The 25,915-nt window shown below is 45.9% G+C and overlaps 2 protein-coding genes across 5 annotated transcripts in view; one reads left to right on the forward strand and one right to left on the reverse strand.

Moving 5' to 3' along the window:
• Positions 1-103, reverse strand: part of HSPA12A (heat shock protein family A (Hsp70) member 12A) — a 158,190-nt gene extending 158,087 nt beyond the window's left edge. The window contains exon 1 of the mRNA XM_046027315.1: positions 21-103. Within this exon, the coding sequence (XP_045883271.1) occupies positions 21-23 (3 nt within the window). The 5' untranslated portion in view covers positions 24-103. The remainder of the gene's footprint in view (positions 1-20) is intronic.
• ENO4 (enolase 4) lies at positions 22-24,374 on the forward strand. 4 transcript variants are annotated; one of them, XR_006821254.1, is made up of 14 exons: positions 22-183; positions 5,145-5,273; positions 6,042-6,232; positions 7,482-7,627; positions 9,490-9,659; positions 9,758-9,889; positions 11,467-11,520; positions 12,722-12,778; positions 15,118-15,285; positions 17,445-17,570; positions 19,088-19,283; positions 20,870-20,937; positions 21,451-22,970; positions 23,660-23,719. XR_006821254.1 is itself a non-coding variant. In XM_046027317.1 (14 exons), the coding sequence occupies exons 1-14, from the start codon at positions 22-24 to the stop codon at positions 23,812-23,814; spliced, it is 1,872 nt and encodes a 623-aa protein (XP_045883273.1). In that variant the 3' UTR covers positions 23,815-24,374. The 4 variants fall into 4 exon arrangements, 2 of the variants coding, with proteins under 2 accessions (XP_045883273.1, XP_045883274.1); XM_046027317.1 differs by having other exon boundaries at positions 21,451-21,568; positions 23,660-24,374; XM_046027318.1 differs by having other exon boundaries at positions 21,451-21,568; positions 22,665-23,750.
• Positions 24,375-25,915: the final 1,541 nt, after the last annotated feature.

Below are 25,915 nucleotides of genomic sequence, written 5' to 3' on the forward strand. Positions count from 1 at the left end.
TGTAGCCTTAAATCTCCTACCATGGGAGAAGGCGGCGGCCGTAGCTTTGGGACCACTAGGAAGCTGCAGAGGCTGAAGCAGCAGGCGATGGAGTACTACCGGGAGAACGATGTCCCGCGCAGGCTGGAAGAGCTGCTCAACTCCACCTTCTACCTCCAGCCTGCCGACGTCTACGGGCACCTGGTAGGGACCTGGGACAAACACTCTCTTCCCTCCAGCCCCTCTCCCCCCGCCCCACGCTGCGGCAACGCCACGCGCCTGCGCCGTTGAGTCGCGCACGCGCGCCGCCGCCGCGGGCTCGGGGTCCGTGGTCTGGCAGGGAGGCGACGCGTAGGGAAGAAGCGGTAGGGAAACCAGGACGGGAGAAATCTCGAAAGAGAGAGAGAGTGGTGGACAGGCAGCGGTTAGAGGAAAGTGGGGTCTAGACGCATTCGGGGCCGAAGCGGCAGCTTCCTCGCTGCCTCTGAGCGGGTCCGCCCACGTGCAGTGCTTTTTATAAACACAGACCTTAATACCGCGTAGCTTAGCTTACCAACCTCCAGCGGCCTCCGTTTGAACACGGGTGAGTGCCTCAGCTTGGCCTCAGCCTGCCCTAGGGCCTCATGCCCAGCCCGTTCTCACTGCTCCCAAGTCTCCTTCCAACCTATGCTCTCCTTGCAGTGCGCACCTTTCTCATCCTGGATGCCCACCCCCACCCGACCAGCTGCTACCCAAACTCCAGTCTTGCCCGTTTCGCCTGAACTAATTGTCCTCGCGTGTTCCTAAATCATTTCCTAAATGTAATGGGACCCTCCCTAGGTTTGCGAGCTTCGTGGAGAGCAGCGGCCTTTTCCTACCACCTGCCTAGCCCCTGTGCTCAGCACAAGGTCAGGCACCTACCTTAGCCTTAAGCAATGAGCAGTTAAAACAAACAAGCGTGTTCTCTTTTCCAGATCTGTTAAGTACTAGCCAACAACACCTTCCTCCTGGAAGGCAGTGTGGTTGGGACAGCCGAGGATGTACGTGCAGTAAAGAAGCACAGTGTGTTTACAAGGTTCAAAACCACACCTAGTTGGGGCAGTTGGGGGTGGGGGGGGGGTGTTCCATGAATGTTTATTTCTCTTGGTGATGGCCCAGAAGTGAAAGTTGTATGTTGGGGCGGGGTGGGGAGGGGAGGGACTTGCTGAGCTCCCAGTGCTCTGTGATTTATGTTACTTCACTTCAATCTTTCGGACCACTGGGAGGTAAAAATTAATTTCAGTTTTACAAATACGGAAACTGGCAGTGAATTTAGGTGATTTTCCCAAGGGACACAGTGAAAAACAGTGACAAATCGAACCAGGTCTGTGTTCCCAGTACCAAGGGATTGCATGGGGACACTCAAGCACTTATTTGTGGCACAAATGAATGAACGCGACTCGGGATTCCATTCTCTTTCCACTGTCTCTTACTTGAGGAATTCTTGAAAGTTAACTAGTCTAACTTCTTCATTTCACAAAGACACCAAGACCTTGCCTCCCAGCTACCTAGTGCAAAAGGTAAGACTAGACACTTGGACTCGGGTTCCTGGATGTGATGTTCTTCCCAGTCTGCTAGGCAGCCAGGACTTTGGTTTGTGTACTTCTCTGGGAGTTTATGCCTTGGTTAGGGACAAAAACCGCTTTTCGTAAAAGAACTGGAGTAATAGATAAGGTGATACATGATTGTGCTAGACTGAGGGACAGATCACTGTACGCCTGTCAAAGGAATTCAGGGATAGGGAAGAACCTGTAGGCTGTAGCATCTAAGAAAGTTTTGGCTTGGACTTTGAAGGATGTTCAGGAATTGGACTGGCAAAAAGACAATGTCACTGCCTGAGTTTTAGCCATCTGTGTTTTCATTTAGTTTCCAGTGAAATACTACATATTCTCCAGTGTTCAGCTCAAATGCCATTTCTTCACTGCTTCTGTTACATACTTGAACTGAGATAGTGAGGAAGATCCTTGGGGGCAATAGTAATACGATCTAGTCCCTTATAGTTTGATAAAGAGTTTGAGAGCCGGAGTCAGGCAGATCTGATTTGATTCTTAGCCCTTCCACTTAGTAGCTGTAGTGGACTATGATATTGATGCTCCCCAATGAACCAAACCACCATTGTGACTGCTCTTATGTAAATCTCTCCTACACCTTGGGACTTGGCCATATGATTGCTTTGATCACAAGCCCCACACCAAACCAATGCAGACAAAAGCATGGTAAAGTGCTGCCATATTGAGGTTTGTAGTATTGGAGTACTCCCTCCTGGAAACCAGTCATCATGTTGCCTGGAAGTCAATTACCCAACTGGAGAGAGAGAGAGAGATCAAGGTAGAGAGGCTCCAGCAGATGCAACAACTCCAGGAAATCCTGTGAGAAAGACATGCCCAGCCAGCCTCTAGGATGTTCTGACCATCCTGGCTGAGATGCCAAGACACATGAGTTAAGTCATCCTGGATACTCTGGACCCAGTCAAGTCTTCAGGTCATGGAGCCTGAATGGGAGACCCCAGGCAAGATCAGCCAAAAGAATTACCGCGTTGAGCCCAGACCAGATTGTAGAATCATGTGTGAATAATGGCTTCAGCCACTAAGTTCTGGAGTCGTCTGTTACTAAGCAATGAGTAATTAAGACATTGGTTACTTTACCTTATACAAATTTTCTGGAATTCAGTTTGCCCCTCTGTGGAATAGAAATGATATGATTTACCTTACAAGGTTGTTTTGAGAATTTTACGACGTAATGTATACAAAGTTCCCAGGGACGTGTCTGACACATTAGTTTATACGAGATTTAATTTATGGACTCCTAAATATGCCAGGCACTGTAGTGTGTGATACAGTGATAAACAAGACACTCCTTTAAGGCATATACTAAACACTTAAAAAATGTTGGTTCCTTTCTCTTCCTAACATAATATTGTACATTGTGGAGACTTGTTGCTAGTTCTTTCAAATTCACTATAATACACAACACATAAGCTAGATATTTTTTCTCTCCTGACTCCACCTAAATTCATTGAGGCACTTACTCTGTAACATATGAACCATCATCCTTAAAATACATGGATGGCTTCAGGTGCCTGGGTGCCTCAGTGGTTGAGACTCTGACTCTTGATTTCAGCTAGGGTTGTGATTTCAAAGTGCTGGGATAGAGTCTAGTCTGAGGGCTCTGCACTCAGCGGGGAGTCTGCCTCCCCTCTCCCTCTGCCCCTCCCCCTGCCCACACACACACACTCTCTAAAATAAATAAACCATATATATATACAATATATATATAATACATATATACACATATATATAATACATACACACACACACACACGTATATATACATAAATGGATGGCTTGAAAATTGACTTTTGATTTTTTGTGCCGGGGCACCACCTGTGGGTAGGAGATGACCCGTTATGTAGGCTGAGGTCATTGGATTTTGAATGCAAAGATCAGAGGCCTGTTCGGCAGTGAATGCAGATAAAGAGCCCAGTACAGTCTGTTGATGAGGTCCAGGAGGGTGTCCCCTCCCCTTCCCTTCCTCCTTCTCTCCCTCCTCCTGCTCCTCCTCCGTGTAGAAGCGCCATCTTGAATCTTTTCACTCGGGCTTTTTGAGTGGGCTTTCCGCTTCAGCTTCGTGCTCTTCTCCCTCTCTCTTAGAGCACTTCCAAATGGCTTCTGCCTTCCCACATCAATGAAATGGCTTTCACCAAGGTTCCGACAACCTGCTTTGAACACATTCTGTGCGTGAGCCACTGGTGAGTGAGGTAGAGCCTCTGCGGAGGCCTCCACCATGAAAATAGCAGATGGCTCATGGGGAGGAATAAAAACTGGCCCCCAGAAGATTCCAGAATTTGCCTCACAGCATTCTAGAGACCAGCTGACTTCCAGATCTTGGACAGCAGGATGGGTTAGGACCAGCTAAAAAGTGACATGGGATCTCTACGAAATGTATGGGGAAACAGTCTCAGGTGTGTCATGTTTGATGGACAGTTTGCTTCCAAATAGGCGTCTCTTCGGAGAAGCTAAGTCCTAATTTTCAAACAACTATGCTCCTCCATTGGGTGGCTGGAATCATCTAATTAAATCAGAGGTCTTTGTTTCAAAGTAAATTAATATGGCTAAGACTCCAATCTTGAGCTATTTTTGTTTGTTTGTTTGTTTGTTTCTCCTCCCTTAAATTCATTCGTACTACAAATTTCGCTCTGAGGCACCGTCTCCAGAACAAACTGGAAGGCAACGTGGCAGATGGAAGATTATCTGCCTCAGGAACAACCCGAGTTAGGGTGGGCCTCATACTCCTGATTCGTAAAAACAGGGAGCATAACCACATTCCTCATGTTTATTTTTCTTCCTAAAATGCTATGAATTCAGAGGTAGACTTCATGTCCTTCTCCCTTCCACCCACTGATTGAGAGCAGTTGACATGGATTCTGGACTCAGACTGCCTAGAGGTGAACCCCCGCTCAGGCAGCTATTTTGCAATCTTAGGCAAAATATTTCATCTCTCTATACTCGCTTTCCTCATTTGCACGGTGGAGATTTAAAAAATACTGATTCCTATGGGGTTGTTATATGACAAATAATGTGGTTAATGCCCTTAAAACAGCGGTCAATACCATGATATATTCTTTAAAAATAAAACCTATAACTGTATGTTTTAGGTGCTTTATAGTTTTATATTTTCTTAGGTACTGTTCTGTAAAATGGAGACGTTTATTTGATTTCTAAAATTGTGGGATTATGTCATTTAAAACTGATTTTTAAATCAGTCCTTTTAAAAAGAATAAAAGACTTTTGTTTTCCTTTTTTAAAAACTTCATTCAAATGTTTCATTTTGCTTGTAAATAAATTCACATTTTACAATAATTAAAAGAAATAAATGTATGTGAGTTTCTGCTGAGAGTTCAAGAGAGAACAGATCATTCCATATCCTGGAGACCCCGCATCAGGTTAATCCAAATCTCAGCACGTGAGGGCAGGGCAGTTCCCACAGAGTTGATAGTTCAAACCTCACCCCCCACCCCCTTTCCCCACCCCAGCATGAGGAGAACACTGAGGGGAGAGGTTTAAAAGAAACTAGAGTAAATGTGAATGATCTTTTAAAGACAAATTAGTCATGGTTGTAATTTTTGTTTGTGTGTGTGTGTGTTGAAGGCAAACTGCTTTTCTAAACTTGCAAAGCCTCCCACCATATGCAAAGTAGTGGGGAAGAATGTATTGGATGGACTGGGGCTTCCAACCCTACAAGTGGAAATATTCTGCACCATTCAAAATTTTCCCAAGGTAGGACGCAGCTTAAATGTGTTCTTTATTGTGTCTTGGTTCCTTCGCGTTTATTGTGTAAATTGTAGAAAATTAACGTTTTGAAATTCCGTGTTTGTGAGATACATACATACAACTCGTAGGTAGTCATGTACATAAAGCATGAACCATACAAGGAAGTATTATGGCTTTATTATGTTTATTAAGTGCAATATGGGTACAGACATGGCATGCTAGCCTATAGATGATCCAAGATGGAGAAATGGGGCAAAAATAGTTTTTAAAAAATCTGACATAATTAATGTGATGAATTCAGTAAATCTATAGGTATGTTTATAGATTCATATGTTTATATATAAATTTACATAGATTTATAGATATGTGGGCTGATAGACATAAAGAAAAATTTCATTTTCATAATTATAATAATTCACTTGAATTGCTACATATTTGTTAGATGTAAATTTGCTACAGTCTCTGGGAGGCAAATAATTATGATTAAGTCTGTATCCTTTTAGCTATTTATTGGAGAGGCAGTGATAAAAATGAAGTTCAATGTAAGATTTTTGTAAGTGTATTTTAACAAGGTAATAATTTTAAATGTTCCCTGAAGTTGGGTTCCATACAGTTTCAACAGTTATAAAAATATCTCAAGGAAAATTACATATTCTCATTTTCTCTTTGAAACTGGTGATAAAATATCATGCACATTAAAAGCCGGATACATTCAATTTCTTCCTTTCTGTAAGAGGGAGGGGAAGATGTACGAAACATTTATGTTATTTCCAGAGCATATGTTCGGTGGTGATCTCAACGCACTTTGAAGTCCACGAGAACGTTCTGCCGGAGCTGGCGGACGCGGAGCAAGAGGCAAGGTCCGAGGCGGTCCGCACCGCGGTGCAGTGGGTCAACGAAACCATCACCGAGGAGCTTCGGGGCCTGATGCCCTCCGACCAGGCTGAGGTGGACCAGGTGCTCAGGTAGATCTTCTGCTTGCAAACAAAAGTGGCCAGTACAAAGAGCATCTTTTTTCTTTTTATTTCACCCGCCAGTAAAACAGGTCTGTCCTATCTAGCAGTTATGGTCAGCAAGTTGAGTCAGAAGCCTGTTCGAAAGAGGTGAAATGCTCTTTTCTAAAAACCTGGGTTTTTTTTTTTTTTCCTGTGTGAGGGGACATGAGGCCTCTCAGCCTCTTTTCCGTGTGTATTCAGTCAAAGTTGCAGTAGAAAGTTTCTCAGCAAGAGCACTGCTAAGAAGCCAGATGGTGTCCTTTCTGCCCCGCCCCCTCCTATGCCACCTTTGAGGGCTTCGTACGCTTCCATCGAGTCCCAGTGGGTGATGCTTGCGGTCAGTCCTCCAACCACAAACAGGTCCTCGGTGCTCTGCCTGCAGGTTGACTTTAACCTGTGAAAACCAAGGCAGTGGTTGCCAGGGCCGTGTCAGGGCAGTTCAATGCCCAGCCAAGGAAGGGCGAGCATTACTGTTCCTTTCGTGCAAGTCCAATGCCACGAGCCTCTTGGCCAAACAGAGGTCAGCTGGATTCTGTCTCCCTCTAAGCTCCACCACTTGCTTAATTAAACAGAACATCCACAAAACTGTAGCAGCTGAGGTCACAGAGGTCGCTGCCTGTGTTCTCCTCGAGGATTTTCATGGATTCCTGTCTCACATTTAGGTCTTTTGTCCATTTTGAGTTCATTTTTGTGTGTACCTTTTGGTACTTCTCAAGGTTTTTTTTGGTTTGTATGTCTTTATTTTTGTTTTTGTTTTGAAACTATTCACTTTAAGGTTTCCTCCCCACCAAAAAAAAAAGAAGAAAAGAAAATGAATTCCTGTCCACTGTACTATACATTTCACTATCTACTCTTGACTCATTTTTCTTTTCATGGTTGTTTATTCAAAGAGAAAATTCCAGTAGCCCTTAATCAAATAGCATATTCACATTTTACTTTAAATATATAAAAAAACAGGCTCAAATAATTGAAAAAAAAAAACACAAGCACCTCAAATCTTTAAGCCTTTATTTCCAGGCCAAAATTAATTTCAGCTCTTGAACACAGTGTTTTAACAGCATCATTATGTTGGGGCCCTGGAAAGTGAAGCCGATTTGTCTTTAAGTAGCTAAAAAAAAGCAGGCTTAATGGTTGACACATGTTGAATGGAGGTCAGCATTCAAACTGACCGAAAGTATGGGCGATATTCACTGTAAAGCCATATTTTCTTGCCATGAAGGACATTCTTTGGAAATAAAGCGCAAGAAGACAAAGAGAGGAGAGAACTGGAAAAGAGCCTGGAAGACCCAGGAGTGTCCATCCCTTCACCCGTTCCACCACCGCCACCTCCTCCACCCCCAGCCAAAAAACGGGGACAAAAGCAAGGTCAGTGTCTCATCTGGTAGAACCTTCGATAACTAGAGTGTGAGGAAGAAAGGCTGAAGCTCGGACTGCCTTTCCAGTTAGAGTCTTTTTGCAGCAGACCTAGGGTGGCCCCCCGCCCCAGGTACCATCCATGCTCAATGCCACTTCCTTGCTTGAGGCCGCCATATTGGGCAGGCAAGGGTTTACCCCATCCCGCCCTCCCTTTTGTTTGAAAAGAAAAATTATTTCTTACCCAGAGGTGAGCACTTACCAAGCAAAGTACACTACATAGTAGCAATGCTGGGGACAGGGAAAAGAAAGTGGCATGGGGGACCTTTAACTGCCCCCCAAATATCCATTAGCTCATTGAAAGCCACTCGATGTTTTAAGGATTAGTGATCTCTTTTGATATGAATAACCAACATTTTCTCAATCCTATGAATAACATATTAATAAAAGTTCTTGTGGGGCACCGGGGTGGGTCAGTGGGTTAAGCATTTGCCTTCAGCTCAGGTCATGATCTCAGGGTCGTGGGGTTGAACCCCGTCTCTTTGGCAGGGAGACAGCCTCTCCCTCTGCCCCTCCCCCCCAGCTCATGCTCATGCAATCTCTCACTCACTTTCTCTCTTGCAAATAAATAAAATCTTTTTTTTTTTTAAGTTTTCATTGGGAGCCTTTACTATTTTAAAGCAAATAGTCCAAGTTATCATGACCCTCTGTTCAATGCTTTCCAACATATGGTGAACTTCAGCCTCTCTAGTATTCCGGAGCTGCTGCTCGTGTTGTAAATAGAGTTTTACGTCCTTCCAACATGCTCCTTGAAGGCATGAATCATGTCTCATTCAGTTTAGCCCCACCAGGGCCTAGCATGATGCCAAAAGCACAAAGTAAACACCCAATAAATGTAGGTTCCCTGGGATAAGAAAGCACCAGAACCTAGAAGGGACCAAAGAGACGATGGAGACATGGTTTCTTATCTCCTGGACTCAGATGCTGAGGCCCAGAGAGGGAAGGGAGTCTTCCAAGGCAAAAGAATCATGTAAGACCAATCTCCATGTACGGGGGGCGGCCACTGCTAAATTACCGGTAGAGATCTGCGGCGGGTGTTCATGGGGCGGTTGCTGTTGACTGACAGGACTTGGAGCGTCAGAGAAGGGACAGTAGTTCGCTAAACCTTCACTGTGTGTTATGGGGTCACGTGCTTCATTCCGCTTGTCTTACCCACCTGACCCAGGCCAGCAGCTGGGGACGGGCACTGGCCATTTACAAAGGATGGTGTGGCACCTGGGCAGGCTGGGCAGCTGGCTGGGAACAAATGAGAGTGAAAGTCGGGTGAGGCGGAGGGTGGACGGCTGGCTCTGGAAGCCGTTTCTGTGACACCGGGACACCTGTTTGGGATCAGCCAGCAAGGTTACTAGTGAGATTCACACGCCTGAAGAGCCGTGTTCAGCAGGAAGCTGGATACACAGGAGCTCCGGTGGGTGTAGAAAACAAAGGATTGGGATTCAAAGACACTCCAGATCTTCTTCCTTCACTTCCTTTTGGATATTGGGCAAGTCTTTTGGCCTCTCTACGCCCTACTTTACTTCTAAGTGAATGGGGGATTGACAGTACCTGCCCTATACCATCGTCCAAGGAGTTCATATCGAATGTCTGGAAATTTCTCTGAGTGGCAAAATCCATGGCTACGGATGAGTTGGGCGTTGGGGAGTCGTAAGTGAAGTCACACAGAAACTTCTTAGGGGCTTGAGGTGGAGACCATGTTCTCCCCAACCTCAGTTCCCCCCCTTTCTTCACATCTGTAAGCAAAGCATTAAGAAATAGAGTTTTATCATAGTCAAACGTCCTTGAAAAGAATCTTTTATCCCTGTTTTTCCCTCCAGGGAGGAACGATACTTTTACAGAGAAACCTATTGTGCCTCCAGAACCCATTGAACCTGTACTGAATGGGAGCATGGCCATAGGGGCTGTGTCACTCGCTGTGGCCAAAACCAGGGCCATCCTAGACAATAACCCCCTCTACTTAAATATTGCATTACTGAAGCACCGTCAGGTCAGTCAGTATCCATTGTCTTCCATCACGAGGACCCGTGAGTATCTCAACACCAGTGAACCACATTTCTTGTTTCTCCTTGGTTTCCCCTCTTCCAGGAACAGCCCACGAAGCTCACCTTACCTTTGCCAATGGTGTCTCTGGTCAGCTGCGGGAAGTCATCGCCCGGGAAGCTGAATTTAATGAAAGAAGTGATGTGTATACCCCATCCTGGATTAACAGCTAAACAAGTACCTTCGATGATCTCACACTACTTTTTCCTTTCTTTTTTTGTTAAGATTTTATTTACTTATTTAGAGAGAGGGCATGAGCAGGAGGAGGGGGAGAGGGAGAGAGAGAATCTCAAGCAGACTCATGCCTGAGCACAGAGCCCAGTGTGGCACTCAATCCCAGAACCCTGAGATCATCACCTGAGCCGAAATCAAGAGTCAGACGCCCAACTGACTGAGCCACCCAGGCTCCCCTCACACTACTTTTTCCTAAAAAAAAAAAAAAAAAAAAAAAAAAAAAAAAAAAATCCTCTCTCATCGACAAGTCTTTAGGTCCCCAAGGCTTATGACACCAAGGGAGGGAGAATTAAATATAAAATGAAAAAAAAAATAATCTAGGCAATCAGAAGTGGAAAGAAAGCAAGACCTCAAATACAAGAGGCCCATTTAAGCCACCTTCAGTCTCTGGTTCCCTTCAGCACTGACTTATGCCCGTGACTCACCAAGGAGCCCTGGGTGAGTAAGTTAGCAGCCTTGATGGGCTGGGAGGTTGTTACCTGGGGGAGTCAGGACATCTTTATTTACTGCAGCAGCAGCAGGAGGAAGCTGGCTCTTTCCCAGCAGTCAGTTCTCTTCCGGAAGAGCTTCAGGGCCGGCCGGACGCCTGGCACGCAAGGGAGGTTCAGTGCGCGCTTCTAGAATGAAGGACTCCTAAGTTGCATCTTTATACTTACTGGTGTGCTAGTTTCTGTATTAGTTCTTCACTGGCCTGAAGGAGCCCTTGTGCCTCTTTAAATCTGCATGAAATATTCTACCAGTTAGGGAATTAGAAAGAATTTACATGTAGGTACTGTAGTGGATGTTTTCAGGAAAAAGTACAGGAAGTTCCATCCCGTCAGGTAATACACTGAGTGGCATTTTTTACTTAAGCTAGTGAGAATCACTATTTTTTTCAATCTCAAGATAATTTCTTCATGATAAAGAATTCTTTTTTAAAGAGAATAACCGTTACCTCACGATGTATCGATTGTGGAACACTAGGAATTCATAGCTGGCTCACCGTCTGTCCCATCACGTTCAGATCCCAGCCCCAGGGTCTTTCCTGCAGTTCAAATCCGTTGGGCTATTGGAGGATGGGCGTAGTTGGCATGCCATCCTTTATTTGTCTTCATATGCAGATACCACAATCATCAGGATATACTTTCCTATTTTTTAAGTGACAGTGGCTTTATACCAATTCCAGCACTGTCATGGAGAATGCCTTGGTGACCTATGATGTGTATTTGCAAAAAGGGTTGGTCGGGAGACTGTGACAGAGAATGAGTCTGACTTGATCCAGCCAACGGCACCCGTCAGTTCTGAACGGTAAAGAAAGCGTACTGAGAAGAGCCTCGTTCATATCCAACCAAATAAAAATTGAGGGCTGAAGATTAACATTTAATCTTCTGATTTTGTAGACCACATCTAATCCACTAACAGTATACCTTATCGGGGACCCTACAAATATTCAGTTAGAAATAGCCAGTGTGTGCCGTAAGTTTTTGTATTTGAAGTTTCTAGACTACAGTTGTGGAAGACCATGGTTATTATACTTACAGGGTGTGGAGATGCTTCTGGAAATTCAGAAACATATCAACAGAACAATTGAAACGGTAGGTAAAGAGAATCTATGGTATCTAATTGCTGATACTGACACCTCCCAGTATACAAATTTTACTTTATTATGAAATTAACTCAATATTGTTGTTACGGATATGGAAATGTATTCATTTGGTTTTTCATAGGAGCCAAGCATCTACATTTGCTTATGGCCATGGATCCGGTTTCTAAAGGCACTTGACAATCTCATCAGCTGGCTCTATGCTAAAATCATCCCTTAGGAATTGTGAGGAAAGGATTTGGCCCCTAGGATGTGCGAGGCAGTTTAGTATAATAGTTAAGGCACAGACTCGGAGGTCTGCTTAGAATCCCAGTGTTGAGCAAACGGGAGCTTTTGGCCAGACAGCCCTCGAGGGGGAGGCCACAGAGGCAGGATGATGACAGGGAGCCATAGGTACGAGTCCCTGGTTGTGTCCGTGTTTGTCTTGTTCTCCACTATATGTCTCCTGCTTGCACATCAGTTTGCTTCCCGAGTGTGGTATTTTTACCAGGGATAGAAAGTTCAGCTGACTCCGCGGTGCAAAGAAGCAGGAGAACTGTCTTGGCATGTACTCCGGCGTGAGCCCTGATTGATTCTTGACAAGCATTTCCCTAGTTTACAGAGCCAGGAAGTGCTGGGTATTAAAATGCACCCTTTAAGGGCTGAATCCTTGCTCCAGAGCTCGGTCAACACCCCATATTGTGGATATTGAAAATGACCAAACGTCCTTGGAAAGTATCTTTGCTTTTCATCTCAAATGATATTACGCAAACCAGATTCATCAAATTTAATGACCTTTGGCTGTTTGCAAAAGTCAAATCCACCCCCCAGAGGAAGTGTTTGTACCTTAACATTATTTAGAACAATATTCAAAACAATCTAAAGGCCAATCCCACAGTGGCTTTGCTCCCTAAGGGCAAGGGGGGGGTGTCGTAGGAGTGAATAATACTTCGTTTATATGAATAGAAATGCATTTATAGGAATGGAGGCAGAAAAGAAGGATGAGAAAGGGGCCACATACCTGAGTTTGAGAAACAATCTGGAGTTTTTCAAAATCGGGAGGGGCTGGTGTGTGTGTGTGTGTGTGTGTGTGTGTGTGTGTGTGTGTTGGGAGATTCACAGTGTGCCTGGTCAGGCCCCAGGACCTAAAGCTATGCTCGCTGCCACAGAGTCTGAAAATGGCAAGTGATTTCTCTCTCTCTTCTATCTCACAGCTGCCGCCTCCAAAAACAGAGACCAAAAAAGGGCAAAACGGAAGCAAAAGAGGTCAAGTAAGTTTAGGTATTTCTTTTTTTTTTTTTTTTTTAAAGATTATTTATTTATTTATTTGACAGAGAGAGAGATCACAAGTAGGCAGAGAGGCAGGCAGAGAGAGAGAAGGAAGCAGGCTCCCTGCGGAGCAGAGAGCCCGATGCGGGGCTCAATCCCAGGACCCTGAGAGCATGACCTGAGCCGAAGGCAGCGGCTTAATCCACTGAGCCACCCAGGCGCCCCAGTTTAGGTATTTCTTAACCAGACTTCAGTGCAACACAGCTTATCTCTATAGCCCCTGCCCATGTTCCAGCCCTGGTCAACGGTGCTCCAGGCCCGGCCAACAGAGCTCCAGGCCCGGCCAACGGTGCTGCAGGCCCAGGGCTCACACGCACTCAGAAACGACACAGCCGTACTCTACCTCCAGGAACGCTGAGCCCCACTGCCCCTGAGCTGGAATGTCACGGGCCCCACCTCTCTGGCCACAGGCTGCCAGGCCTGCAGCTGGCTCTCTACCGGACACCCCAGAGGATGTGTGGAAGCATTTATGAATCCAATATAATAGAGTTGAAACTCGAAAGGGGATGTGTTGGGGAGGGTGAATCTGGCTAACCAGCTGAACGGCAGATAGAATGTTTTCGATTGTAATCTTACTCCTACCAAGTAAGAGAGAAACAAACAAAAGGCACAAAATGATAGCCCTCTCTTTCTTCGGGTCCTGAAAAGGCACCCAAGCCCCATTTCAGACGAACCATTACCAGACCTCTGATTTTGTCGGTACCCTGACAAACAGTTCTTGTCCACACTGGCCGGGGTGGCCTCAAGAGCCTCCGGAAGCCATTGCCACCTGATCCGGCCATGGCTTCGGTGGCTGCGGGCCCTCAGGAAGACACACCTCTCAGATGCCTAGACTTTAGCAATAGAGTCAGAATAACCAGTCAGAATCCTGGAGACGATGCAGGCGGTGATGGGACTAGTAAAGGCAAAAAGTTAAATTCCTCCTCCACACTGGGAGAGAGGAGAGAAATGTGTGAAGAAATACACGAGGAAGTAAAGTACCTGGTCGGTAGATCTGTTGGGATGAGCACAACACTCTCACGCTAGACCCCGGGAGAGAGCCGGGGCATGGGGACCAAGTGACCCAGCATCCGCGTGCTCCGCCTCGCTCCAGCAGGTTGTTCTGGGTGTTCTGAGAAACTCGGGCCAGCATCACGGTCAGCTTTCCTACTTCTTTTTTTCCTATTAGCAGCAGGTTAAATGGTAGATTCTAGAGAGCCAGCCGTACCAGTTAAGAGGTCTGAACTCTGGAGCTAAACTTCCTGGATTAAAATCTGTTCCAAGTTACTTACCTTTCTGTGAAATGGGACAGTAATTGTATGTGCTTCGGGGGTTGATGTAAGGAGTAAATGTGTTTATGTAAAGCATTTGGAACAGTAGCGGGCATTTAATAAGCTCTCAAGAAGTGATGCTTACAGTGGAGAAGAGTGGAACAAAACTCAATTGATACACAGCAGTTTTCCCACCTGTTCTGTTGCTGAATACAGGGTTCCTGTCCCTGACGTTAAGAATGTCGGGTGGTGCTTATAATTAACTCATGTGATCAGCAGAGAAACGGGGTATTTCTGCCTCGGTTCATGTTTGCCCTTGAGTTTGGCATGCACACGCGCACACGAACACACACGCCCTTCAGAAACACCGTTGTTCTGCTTCAAATGTGTGATAATTCATAGTGGCAACTTAGAAGGAGGGCACGGCAGGGCTGACCTTACATCAGAAACATTTGGCTGCCTTTCCCGGGGCTGCTTTTGGTCCCAAAGCGCCTTCCGCTGAAATCCATCCGTAGTACTGCCTTATTTTAGCAGAAATCTTCTATCCTTTCTCAAGACCTTTCCTGAAGGAGGGTTCCGTGTTCACACTTATATTCTTCAAAAGGAAAATGGAACACAGGAAAGAGCAGGTTTGGAAGTGGGTGGAGGAGGACATTGGTAAGGACCGGACGGATACTCAGAAGCACAGCCTGGAGATTCGCCCACCTTGGGGGCGCGGCTCAGGTCAGCCTGTGTACCATGGCAGGGTTGATCAGGGCATTATACAGGCACCCCTAAGACAGAAAAGTGTGTTCCCAGGTCAAGCCTGAAACCATGGGGGTAGGAAAATTACTCCAGATGATTTGGACAATCATATGCCTAAAGGTCATGCAGAAATGAGTGATGCCCAGACGTAAGGTTAACGCAGACTCAGAAGACCACATGCTGAGAGAGCTGTGTCTGGTGATCCCTGGTGCCTCGTTTATAACCAGGAAGCTCCAAGAACCCTACTGCTCTGTATTTATAAGCGTCATTTGCCTTTGGTCTTCCAGCAGCCCATCACGGGCAAGATGTCGCATCTTGGCTGTTTGACCATTAATTACGACACCATAGAGCAACCGCTGGTCCTAATTCAAGGCATCTGTGCGAACCTGGGGCTGGACCTGGGGACAGACCTGCATCTAGCCATCAACTGTGCCGCCCATGAGCTGATGGATTATGTAAGTTTCTGCTCCAGAACACTTAACTTGTTGCTGGGTCCCACTGTTTTTAAATTAGGCCTCAAAAGCAGCACAGACCTGAATACTTTCCAAACGGATCCTATTGCTTTTATTAATATTGTGTGCGGCTTCCAAATATAAATGGAGTCGAGAAAGCCGACTTAGCTGATGACCAGAGAATAACATAACCATATCATTTTAGAAATTAACAGGAAATGTCAAAATAGCTACATATAGAAATTCTGTAACAAAAATTGCTAAAATGGGTTGTTCACATTGCGGCTGCGAGAGCTACTGAAAAATAACAAACTGGTATTTTCTTTTTTTTTTTTTACAAACTGGTATTTTCTGTTGAGTTCACTCCCTTGGTTGGTAGATACTGAATTTGTCAGGCATAGAAAACGGATCCGTTGTAGCTATAACTTGGTAAGCCCGTCTGGCCAGGTGAGTGGTTCTGAGTTTCTGCTGTGACTCCCTTTTTAAATATAAAAATATTTCCAAGTTGTTGATATTTATGGAGGCTGTATTTTTATCTGATTAAGCCCATCCACGGTGTTATCCACAGCCTGGGTTAGGAGGAGAGAGCTTTAGCGATGAAACTTCTCCCGGAGACTGCACCCCGTGGGGACAGTTATTTTAAAAAGAGAGGAAAACGGGTTCATTTTTAAAAAGCTTTCATTTTACTTCCTCAGTGTAACAGAGCAGCAGTTAACCTTTGGACGTGGGAAGCTGGCATGTTAGGGAAACCGTTAAAAGTTGTCTGCTACATACGCATTCCCATCTTCAAAAACACAAATGCGGAGTTTGTGATGTATGCAGTGCCCAGCAGCTTGACATACATTTGTGGGGACTTGGTAATTAATGTCCCATTCAGGGGATATGGCTGAAGAGAATTCTGCTTTAATCTGTGATTCTTTTAACTTCAAAGGAAAACTTGAACAGCATATGAGAACTCTAAGTTTCAGCTGACTTCTAAGTCCTTTTAAGTTTTCTAAAGAAGCCTTGTTTAATGTAATTTGCTATTCTCCACATAATGATTGGTTCCTAGACATACTATTACGAAAAATAATTGCATGTTTTCATCAGCAATGTATACCGAGAACTATGAATATACTGACTGCTAGTGCTAGCTAGAATGGGTATTTTTTTGCTTATATTCAGTGAAGTGAATTAGCTTGCTATCAGATAGTTCTTACAATGTTAATTCAACATCATGAGCATTTCTTTACTGACAAGATAGGATTTTCAAGGTTTTGCAGTAAAGAAACCAGAAGTTCCGGCTGCCTTTCTAATCTGAGAAAAGTGTAAAATCCTTTCAAGGATGGATTTCTTTGGAACCTGCCTAGGTCCAGTGGCATCCCACTGGCAGCCATAGTAGGAAGGCGTCAGCAAACCAGTCATTCTGTTGCCTCCTGCCTCCTTCCTGGTACCCGCATAACCCAGGGGCCATCCCTGAGCACAGACTTGGGCATCAGTGCCCGGATGTGCAGCGACACCACCCCGGATCCGTTAGCCCCGTTTACTTCTGTTCTTGATGACCAGGGGCTTCCCAGACTTCAGATGAATGGAGTCGAACTAGAACTCCTTCAGAACCGTGTGGTTACTAGTAGGGCGTGCATGCTACCTGAGAAGGAGATGCCGTCACAAGGGTCATCGGACATTTCACAGTGGCTGTTCAGATCTCCAAAGCCTTGCCATGCTTTCAAATTTTAGGATATTCACGGTATCACGGTATTTGTTTACTGTGAGTGGAAAGATGCTGGGTTCTGGTGAGTGGGAAGCGATGCACTGCCGTCCTGTTTTATAAATTCATGTCATCGCCTGTGGACCCAAGCAGCCAGGTAGCGGACACCACGTCCCGAACCTAAGTAAGAAATTATTCCCTTCCTACTGCGTACCTGGTCTTTTGCATAGAAGGCTTCGTCTGAAGTCGGTGGGAGGAGCACCCGGGGGCATGAAGAGGAATGGGGACATCTCCCCAGGCTAGTACGTAACAGATATTTAAACTGAAGTACACAGATGTCTCATGGGACTATGGCCCAGAAAGGACGTTTACAATCCTTTATAGGCAATGATTAAACGCAAATGGGAATCCCGCCTTTCCCCTTCGAGGAATTCCTCATTCCTCTTTATTTTGTGATTGTCCTTCCACCCGCCAGAGTAGAGGAAAGTATGAAGTGATGCTGGGAACATACAAAAACGCAGCGGAGATGGTGGACCTATACGTGGATCTGATCAGCAGGTTCCCTGCAATTATCGCCTTAATCGATCCTTTCAGGAAGGAGGTAACCGGGATCCACCTTGAACTGTGTGACAACAACGGAGAGCAAAATCTCATTCATTTGGCTCGGTGGCTGGAGATAGTGCAGTTTGGGGTGGGGCGGGGTGGCTCTGCCTCAGTCTAGGTGAGAGGAGGCGCGCACTGAGTAAACACAGACCTGAAGCGGAGGGCCTGGGAGGGCGCCTACATGCAGAACGAGCGAGGTTTCCCGGGCACTTGGGGGTACCCATGTTTGCACGAGCAATCCAGGGCGGGCGCCGAGCCGCCAGCTGCTGCGGCAGCGGGCCGGTGCCCTGGCCGTGCTAAGCGCTCCCGGAACCAGGCCCTCTGCTCTGCCCGCGTGGCATCTCCTTCCACTTCCCACACACACAGGGAAGTCGCAAAGGTATATTTTAAAAAGGTTTCAGAGAGTGAGGTTTTCCCATCTATTCGAGCTCTGGCATCCGGTGAGGGCTGTTCCTGTGCCACAGGGGGCCATCACTCTCCCTAACGCTCTGGATCTCCAAAACCTAAATTCTTGATGGTATGAATTGGAGAGAACCATTAGATCAACTGAACAGGCACTCTGGGAAATCAGACACGGATTTAAGTGTGGGGCATGAGACGAGAGCTGCATCACGCTCAGGGTCCCCGCACCTCCCTTGGCCATCACTCCTGTCTGCCTGTGCCACAGCCCAGGGCTCGCCGAGCAGCCACCCAGCTCCTTATCCTGCTGGCGGCATCTTCAGACCTTGTTCCGGGGCTCTGGCCTTGGCTGGTTTTACTGTGCTAAGATGGCCCATGTTAGGTCTGTTCTAATGGAATAGGTCAGAATCTGGTACAGTGGCCTGGGAGACTTGGTAGATCATCAGTTAAAACAGTATTTCATTTCATGTGATGGTCTCACCAACAAAAACAAGGGTGTTGAGAAGGGAGAGCCTAGAACCCTCACAGGCTCATTTCCTTCTGTTTTCTGTTCACCAGAAATAACAGTGGCATCTTCTGGCCAGCCAGTTGTTAGTAGCGTTACGGATAATACAGTGGATAGGAATAGCTTGGGTTGGAAGGACTTCAGAATCAACGTGGAGCATTTATTTTATTATTATTTTTTAAAGATTTTATTTATTTATTTGACAGACAGAGATCACAAGCAGGCAGAGAGAAAGGGGGAAGCAGGCTCCCCGCTGAGCAGAGAGCCCGACACAGGGCTCGATCCCACGACCCTGAGATAACAACCTGAGCTGAAGGCAGAGGCTTTAACCCACTGAGCCACCTGGTGCCCCAATGCGGAGCGTTTACTGTGTGTTAAACATTTTATCCAAAAGCTCTCCAAGCTCAAATTTAACCACTTGAAGATTCTGTTCCACGAAGCTGGTTAATTTGTGTGGCCGTGGTTCAGGTACCACTCAGCCGCAGAAGCACCAGAAAACCATTTTGTGGGTCTCAGAAAGGTATTTGACTCTGACGAGGTGCTCTAGGGTTCCTGTCGTTTTGTGATCACGCTTAATACATTTTAACGCTCATTCTTAAATATTCACCCAGGACTCGGAACAGTGGGACAGCATCTGCGATGCTCTTGGTTCCAGGTGTTACATCCTTGCAGGAGCTGCATCCAAAGGCATTTCGAAACTTCTAGAGGGCGGGCGCATCAGCACCCCCAGATCCAGTGGGCTGGTCGTCAAACACACCAACCAAACTACGATCTCTGACTTGGTGGAAATAACCAGTCTTCTTGACAGTGAGTAGAGGTCGAGGTCTCCAAGACTCAGAAGCAACTTGGCTTGGTTACACAAGGAGCCGAAGAGATGCAGTTTGTCAGTTAATAGAAAGCATGGTGTAAATCTTGGCACAAAAACAAATTTCCAACCGTCCGTGAGAGCTCTGGTGCTGGGAGACAATTTGCAGCCAGTGTGCTGATCCACTTCCCGGTGGTCCCACGACAGTCCCAGTCCAGGGGTCTCCCCCTCTCCCATTTTAGGCGTGACTGAGGACAGTACCCTCTCAGCTTCACACCACTGGCCCACGCTGATGTTTTAAAAAAATTCCTCACAAGTTTCAAACTCTTTACCACCGTGAGGTCTGTGAACAGGCTTTGCCCTGTACCATTGTCTCACTACTCCTGATCCTTCACATCTTTCCTTAAGGGAAACGTTTTCAGGTATGTATGACTTTCCTGGCTTCCCCCACCCCTACCTGGTTGCTCTCAACCTCCCTTGTAGCTTCTGATACTTTCTCTTTGTAGTATTGGCCACGATTACACGTACGATTATTTATTGTCCAGTATCTGCCCGTGAGACTATGAAGTCCCATGAGCTCACAGGAGTCTTGTTCAGTGCCTGAAACATGGGTGGGTCTCAGGAGTTAGGCAGAAGGCTTGTCTAAGACCTGAAGCAGGGCTCAGAGCCAGACTGGCAGCCATGGGCCTGGGCTCGTGCCAGAGAATGGCATAGAATGCCTGTAGTCCCTTGTCCTGCAGATGGCCGAGACTAGGGCCCAGGCAGGGCTGTCTTGTAGGTAGTAGATGGGAGGTCCCAGCCCTGGCCTTTCCTCCAGGGCCTACCCACTCGGCAGGCATGCTGTCATTCACTTCGGATCACTACTCTAGCTCAGCCTCCAGAACACCATGCACTGTCTCTAGAGGAGGAACCTTGGCTTGTATTCTTTGTCGACTTGGCAAACTTCAAGGGGTTCTGAGATCCTCAAATTTGGATTAAGTACCATCAGCACTGTTCTTCGAGTAAGTTTACGTTCAGAAAGACAGGTCCCTTTGAATAAAATTCTACACGATGAATTGTGAAATCCAGTAAGGCCTATCAGCTCCCAAAATGATACCCTTGCACTTATTCTACATTTTGTCTCAAAGATGCGCACTTTTCTACACTGAACGTGGACAAAATGGAATTGCGCCTTTCAGTTGTGGTCCTCTTTAGTGGTCCTAAAGATCTGTCTTACAATTTATGATATCTTAAATTTAATTAAATTTGGCCTTTGTGTAGCATTTAGCATCTGAGTTACTGGAAAGAGATACACACATAAAACCAGGGTAATGAAAATACGAATGTTTAGGTCAGAATTCCTGGTGGTCAAATCATTGACTCTTCACAGGAAAGTTGTAAATCTTGGCAATTTTTTCGATTTTGTTTCCAGAGGCTCATACATATGTGTGTGTACACACACACGTGTATTTATACATACATGTACGCGCACATGTGCACACATGTGTGTACACGTGTGTGTGTGTGTGTGTGTGTGTGTGTGTGTGTGTGCCGTTATGCTCACTGTTCCTATGCCATCTAAACCTGAAAAGAATTCCTCTGCTCACAGGTAAGCAGCATGTCGCCGTCTTCGGAAGCGCGGAAGGGGAGTCGTCTGATGACAGCCTGGTCGATCTGGCAAGTACTGAAAGCTGGTCAATTGCAGAATTGCCAAAACACTGCTTTTATCATGAATTGGTATTTCAGAGAAATGCAGTCTTTGGCGGAGAAAGCCACGTAACCTTTTATGAAAGACTTGCTTCCTCCCAGACAGCTAGCTTTTGCAAAGAGCTAATCTTTGAACTTTTAAAAAGAAGAAAAATTGAAGACCTGGGAAAATGATGAGACCGTTGAGTGGCTGGGATGTGCACTTGCAGTCTAAGTGCCTGAAAGGAAGCGAGAAAGGCCAGACTGTTCTTAGACGAAATCAGCATGCTCCCATGCCTAGTAAAGCATCTAATGCGTGGTCGCGCTGTTTACCTTTCGCGTCTGTTTGTACGCAGACCTCCTTATCTACATAAGGATCAAATACAAAGTTAGAAGAGAAAAACCAAACCCAAACATGTCAGTGCCCTTTCTCCCTGTTCATTTTTAGCAAAGCGTGACTTCTTGCTTAAAATCAGTTTTGTCCCCCTCCCTCTCCCCCCGAAGGCCATCGGACTCGGTGTCCGGTTTATCAAGTTGGGAGGTCTTTCTCGCGGCGAGCGCGTGACTAAGTACAACCGCCTCCTCACTATAGAGGAAGAACTGCTCCAGAGTGGAACACTGGGTGCGTGCCGCTTTCTTGCTTTGTTTTCACTTAGCCATGAATAAGAGAACAACGATTGGAAGAAGGGGAATTGGAGGCCCTCGGCGGGAGGGCAGGGGACTCCAGAGACAGTCACTAAGTGCTGACAAAACTAGGGTGGGTTTGCCGCAATGTGCATTGTTTTCTTAATGGATTATCTATTTCCCTCAAACTCTAGCCCTTCCTCTTGATGAATAAACTGCATGGTGCTTTTCAACAGAATTAATTGATTGGAATCTCCAAGCCCACCTCTTGTGATGGTCCACATTATAGCTAAGGTCTCTGCACAGCCCCTGAAAAGTTAAAGGCAGGTGCTTTCCTGATGATTCTTGGAAACAACTGCTTTTACTTAAGTAGACCGCATGTTAAGTTTAATGTCATGCGTGGGGAAGGCTGTAGTCTTGAGAGAAACGAACCAATCATTTAGGAAGTCAAACCTCTTCAAATTTGCATGCATAGAAGGCATCTTGTGTACTGGGCTAATTGGAGAGAAACACCCCAACGATGAATTTTTACCCTTCATGTTCCTGTGATGGCCAAAAGCAGGTGCCTGGCACACAGACATATGTAAAGAGACCAAGTTATTGTCTTTGCAATTCTAAAAATATTTTGCATTTTAGGATAGAACAAACGAATCACTAAGCTGGGGGAGAAGTGCGTGTTTATTTCAGTAGTATTGACAAAATACGAAATTTTCTTGGATGCGATCCACAAGATCTCGTATATGATAAATGTATCAGGGCCTGGCCTGTAGAGCAAATCAGTTCTTGCATAGGACAGCAAGGAATTAGTCCTATGCCTCAGGATATGCACTGAAAAAATAAAGAGGCCAAGAGAGATTGTAATTAGGAATGTGTTATGTTTAACATATGTTACGATCTCGAAACACTTCCTGAGCTTCATAGAAAATAAAAATATGATTGAGAGACTCTTTCTGAGTTAGGTAAGGGCAATCAAAGTTTGTGTTGTTCAGTGTGCTACACAGGCCTCGTTTTTTCCGATAGGTAAAATCATATTGTCCTACATATAACCAGGTTGGTTTTTTTTTTTTTTTAAATGTCATCCTGACTTGTGACAGCCTGAAGTTCCTCAAAGACCCATCACATTTCCAGCCAGACTTCCCCACAAGAGAAAACAGCTGCTTCCAGGCATCAGAAAGGATAGTGACCCGAGACCCAGCCCCTCCCTGGGGGCCAGGGCCAAGCCCTGGGCATTCTGGCCTAGATTATCAGATCCCAGGCATGCCTCATTTTATTGTACCTCACTTTACTACACTTCTCAGATACCGCATTTGTACAGAATGACAGTTTTGGCAACACTGCGTCAAGCAACTCCCTGGGCGCCATTTTTCCAACAGCATTTGCTCATTCCACGTCTCTGTGGGGTAAGCAAACCATCTTTGTTATGATCTGTGATCAGTGATTGATTCGCTGAGAGCTCAGATGATGGGGAGCATTATTTTGCAATAAAGTATTTTTAATTAAGGTAGGTACATTGGGTGTTTTGTTTTGTTTTTTTTGGCATAATGCTACCTCTTGCACACCTCACAGACTACGGCACAGCGTGAACGGATATTTTATAGGCATTGGGAAACCAAAAAATTCACCATACCGCCGGGATCTCTGACAAGTGCCTGCGGTGAAAATTTCCCTGTCATTGGCCTGTGGCCTGTCGACCCCATTGACAGTGGTCGATAAATGGGAAGGAGACCAAGAACTGGAGAGACAGATCTCCCGTCTGAGAGAAGGAGCAGGACACCCCGTAAAAGCTCAGCTGTTAACTGAGCATCGTCACTGTCCCCATGGACCCGACTGGAACTAAGTCTGCAATCATCCACTGCATACCGAATGTTCCAGAAGGGCACCATGCAGACCGAGCAAGACAGGTGTACTGCACAGTTAGCATGTGAGCAAAGTCAGACCCAGTTCTGAATGGTCCTGGGAGCTTTTCTAGTGGTGAGGGGACACCTCTGGGCAGCTCTGGAGGTGGTCTCCTTTACCTCACAGAACCAAGAACATCAAACTTGGCACCACGGATTCAACACTAAACTTTATTGTTGTTGTTGTTAAGTAGGTTTCAATGAAGAACATGTATTTTTTCCCTTGAATGATGAAGCTGAAAAGGAGACCAAGGCACCCGAGGCTGTGGCCACCGTGGCTGGTGAGCCAGCCGAGCTCCCGGAGCCCATCTTCCCCACAGAAGTGATGGAGGCGTCGGCCAGAGCATGAGCGTCTCGTGGACGGGGCTGTGGACACCTGCCACACTGCTAGCATGAGACCCGCAGAGCCCACCTGTGCCTTCATGTGCGCTTTGCTCTAAAACATCCCTAACCAGCGTGTTTTTATTCTTGTGATTTCACTGTTTGGTAACACTGGTACACAGTATTTCTGCCCAAAATTATGCCTGTAAGCTGTGTCTTCCAGACCTCCCATTGCCGTGGGGATTTTGTGTGCCAGCTCTCCTGTCCACCTCGGGGGCCGTGACCTCTTAAGAGTCCAGTTGCCTCTGCTGCGGCACGCACACGTGGGGCAGTGACGTAGCCGTGCCCAGAGGCACAGACGCGTTTTTGTCGCCTGCCTCATGCAGGAAGAAATGTGAGAACTTCAGTCTTTCTAACAGCCAAACAGCTGCTTCTTACTTCCTGGCCCTTCATCCCCTTTTCCCTGATTTCCCTCCTCTTTCTGAATTTTCATCTTTATTATATTACTTATACGCTTGTGGGTGTCCTAAGATCCTTTTTGGAAAAAGCAGCCGTCTAAATGAATAAACCCATCAGTAAATGAATACATATTCTGAAGGTAATAATGCTCAGTGACTTCTGCAACCGCATCTCACAGGAGACAAACGGCGTATCACACAGGCTCACTAAGTGCCTCCCTTGTAAGGCAGTATCAGGGCTATAGCAGAAAAGTACTCGAAATAGATTTATTCAAATGCATACCTTATAGATATAATAGTGTCCAACTGCCTTATATAATTTAGATTGTCTGTTTAAACTTACCATTTGCTTTCCTCCAAAATGATAAAAATTGTGATATACTGACCTATGGGAGAGTTGGCTAAGTTGAGATTTCTGAGAACTTTTCCTCTTGAAGAGCCCCCATAGGGAAATTTAATGGCCTCATGGTAACACCAGGGCCTTACGCTCAAAGCAGTGATTTAAAATGGGCTCAGTGGCACGTTCTCAGAGCCCGGGGCGGGAGGGCTGGTTGGTGTCTAAGCTGGGAGAACGGTGTCTGTCTGTAGCTGCTACTGCCTGTCCTGGTGCTTAGCAACACACAGTGAGGTACGAGAAATTGTAAGGAAATTCATTTATGGTTTTTTGTTTTGTTTTTTTGAGGGGGGGGAGGGGCAAAAGCAGAGGGAGAGTGAGGATCTCAAGCAGGCTCCACACACAGCATGGAGCCAGACACGGGGCTCGATCTCACGCCCCTGATATCATGACCTGAGCCAAAATCAACAGCCGGATGCTTAAACCACTGAGCCACCCAAGCGCCCCTGGAAAATTCATTTTAAAGACGGGCGGAACATGGCTGGGTGTTTGCGTAGCCCTTGCACATATCCACACACACACGGGATATCATCGGAGAGTCTGCCCTGAACCATAACATGAATCATAATTAAATGAATGGAGCCAGCACAAAAATACATAAATTAAGTTAATAACAAAATTAAATTAACCCAAGAGGTCATTTATGACCTCAACCAGGTCAGGGCTTTCATTTCAATGCAGGGCACAGCCCGTCCACCTCTTCCTCACTCAGGGACTAGGGTCACCAATGGAGAGGGAACATTCTAATCTCTCAAAGTGAGAAACATAATTTCTACTTACATCTTCTCTCTCTATATATACATGATGGTAATACGTTATCAGTATAAGACATGTACTATATACTATATGGAAATTATTAAAAAAGTAAAGGAGACTAGGCAAACCCCATATGAATCAATGACAATGGGACTGGGGAATGTTAGCGCCGGGAAGAAACTTCCAAACCGAGCCAATCTGGTACATAAAGGCTGCTTGATGATCCTTCTGGGGTCAGTGATGACAGACAGCTGTCCCCTCTCCACAACGTACTGCCACATAAGCTGACGTTCCATGATGAAAACCCTTCCACACACACAGAAAAAACATCCAGGATTCTGTAATACGGACCAGCATTTACCTAACCTACAACGTAAAGACGGTCTGGAAGGATGACAATCATCTGTCCCTGAAGGATTCCATTTCCAACCTGCTGTTAGCAAAGAAGGTGAAGAAAGAGGAGTTGCCGGTGAATGGCCAGAGCCATGACACCCATCTTTTTCACTCATTTATGATGTTTT

The sequence above is a fragment of the Meles meles genome, chromosome 13 (genome assembly GCF_922984935.1).
Source record: "Meles meles chromosome 13, mMelMel3.1 paternal haplotype, whole genome shotgun sequence".
Classification (NCBI taxonomy): domain Eukaryota; kingdom Metazoa; phylum Chordata; class Mammalia; order Carnivora; family Mustelidae; genus Meles; species Meles meles.

Coding starts and splice junctions, on each gene's coding strand:
- ENO4 (XM_046027317.1), top strand. CDS start 22: ATGGGAGAAGGCGGCGGCCGTAGCTTTGGGACCACTAGGAAGCTGCAG. Junction 9,660..9,757: donor CATTACTGAAGCACCGTCAG/GTCAGTCAGTAT, acceptor CCCCTCTTCCAG/GAACAGCCCACGAAGCTCAC. Junction 11,521..12,721: donor TCAACAGAACAATTGAAACG/GTAGGTAAAGAG, acceptor TCTATCTCACAG/CTGCCGCCTCCAAAAACAGA.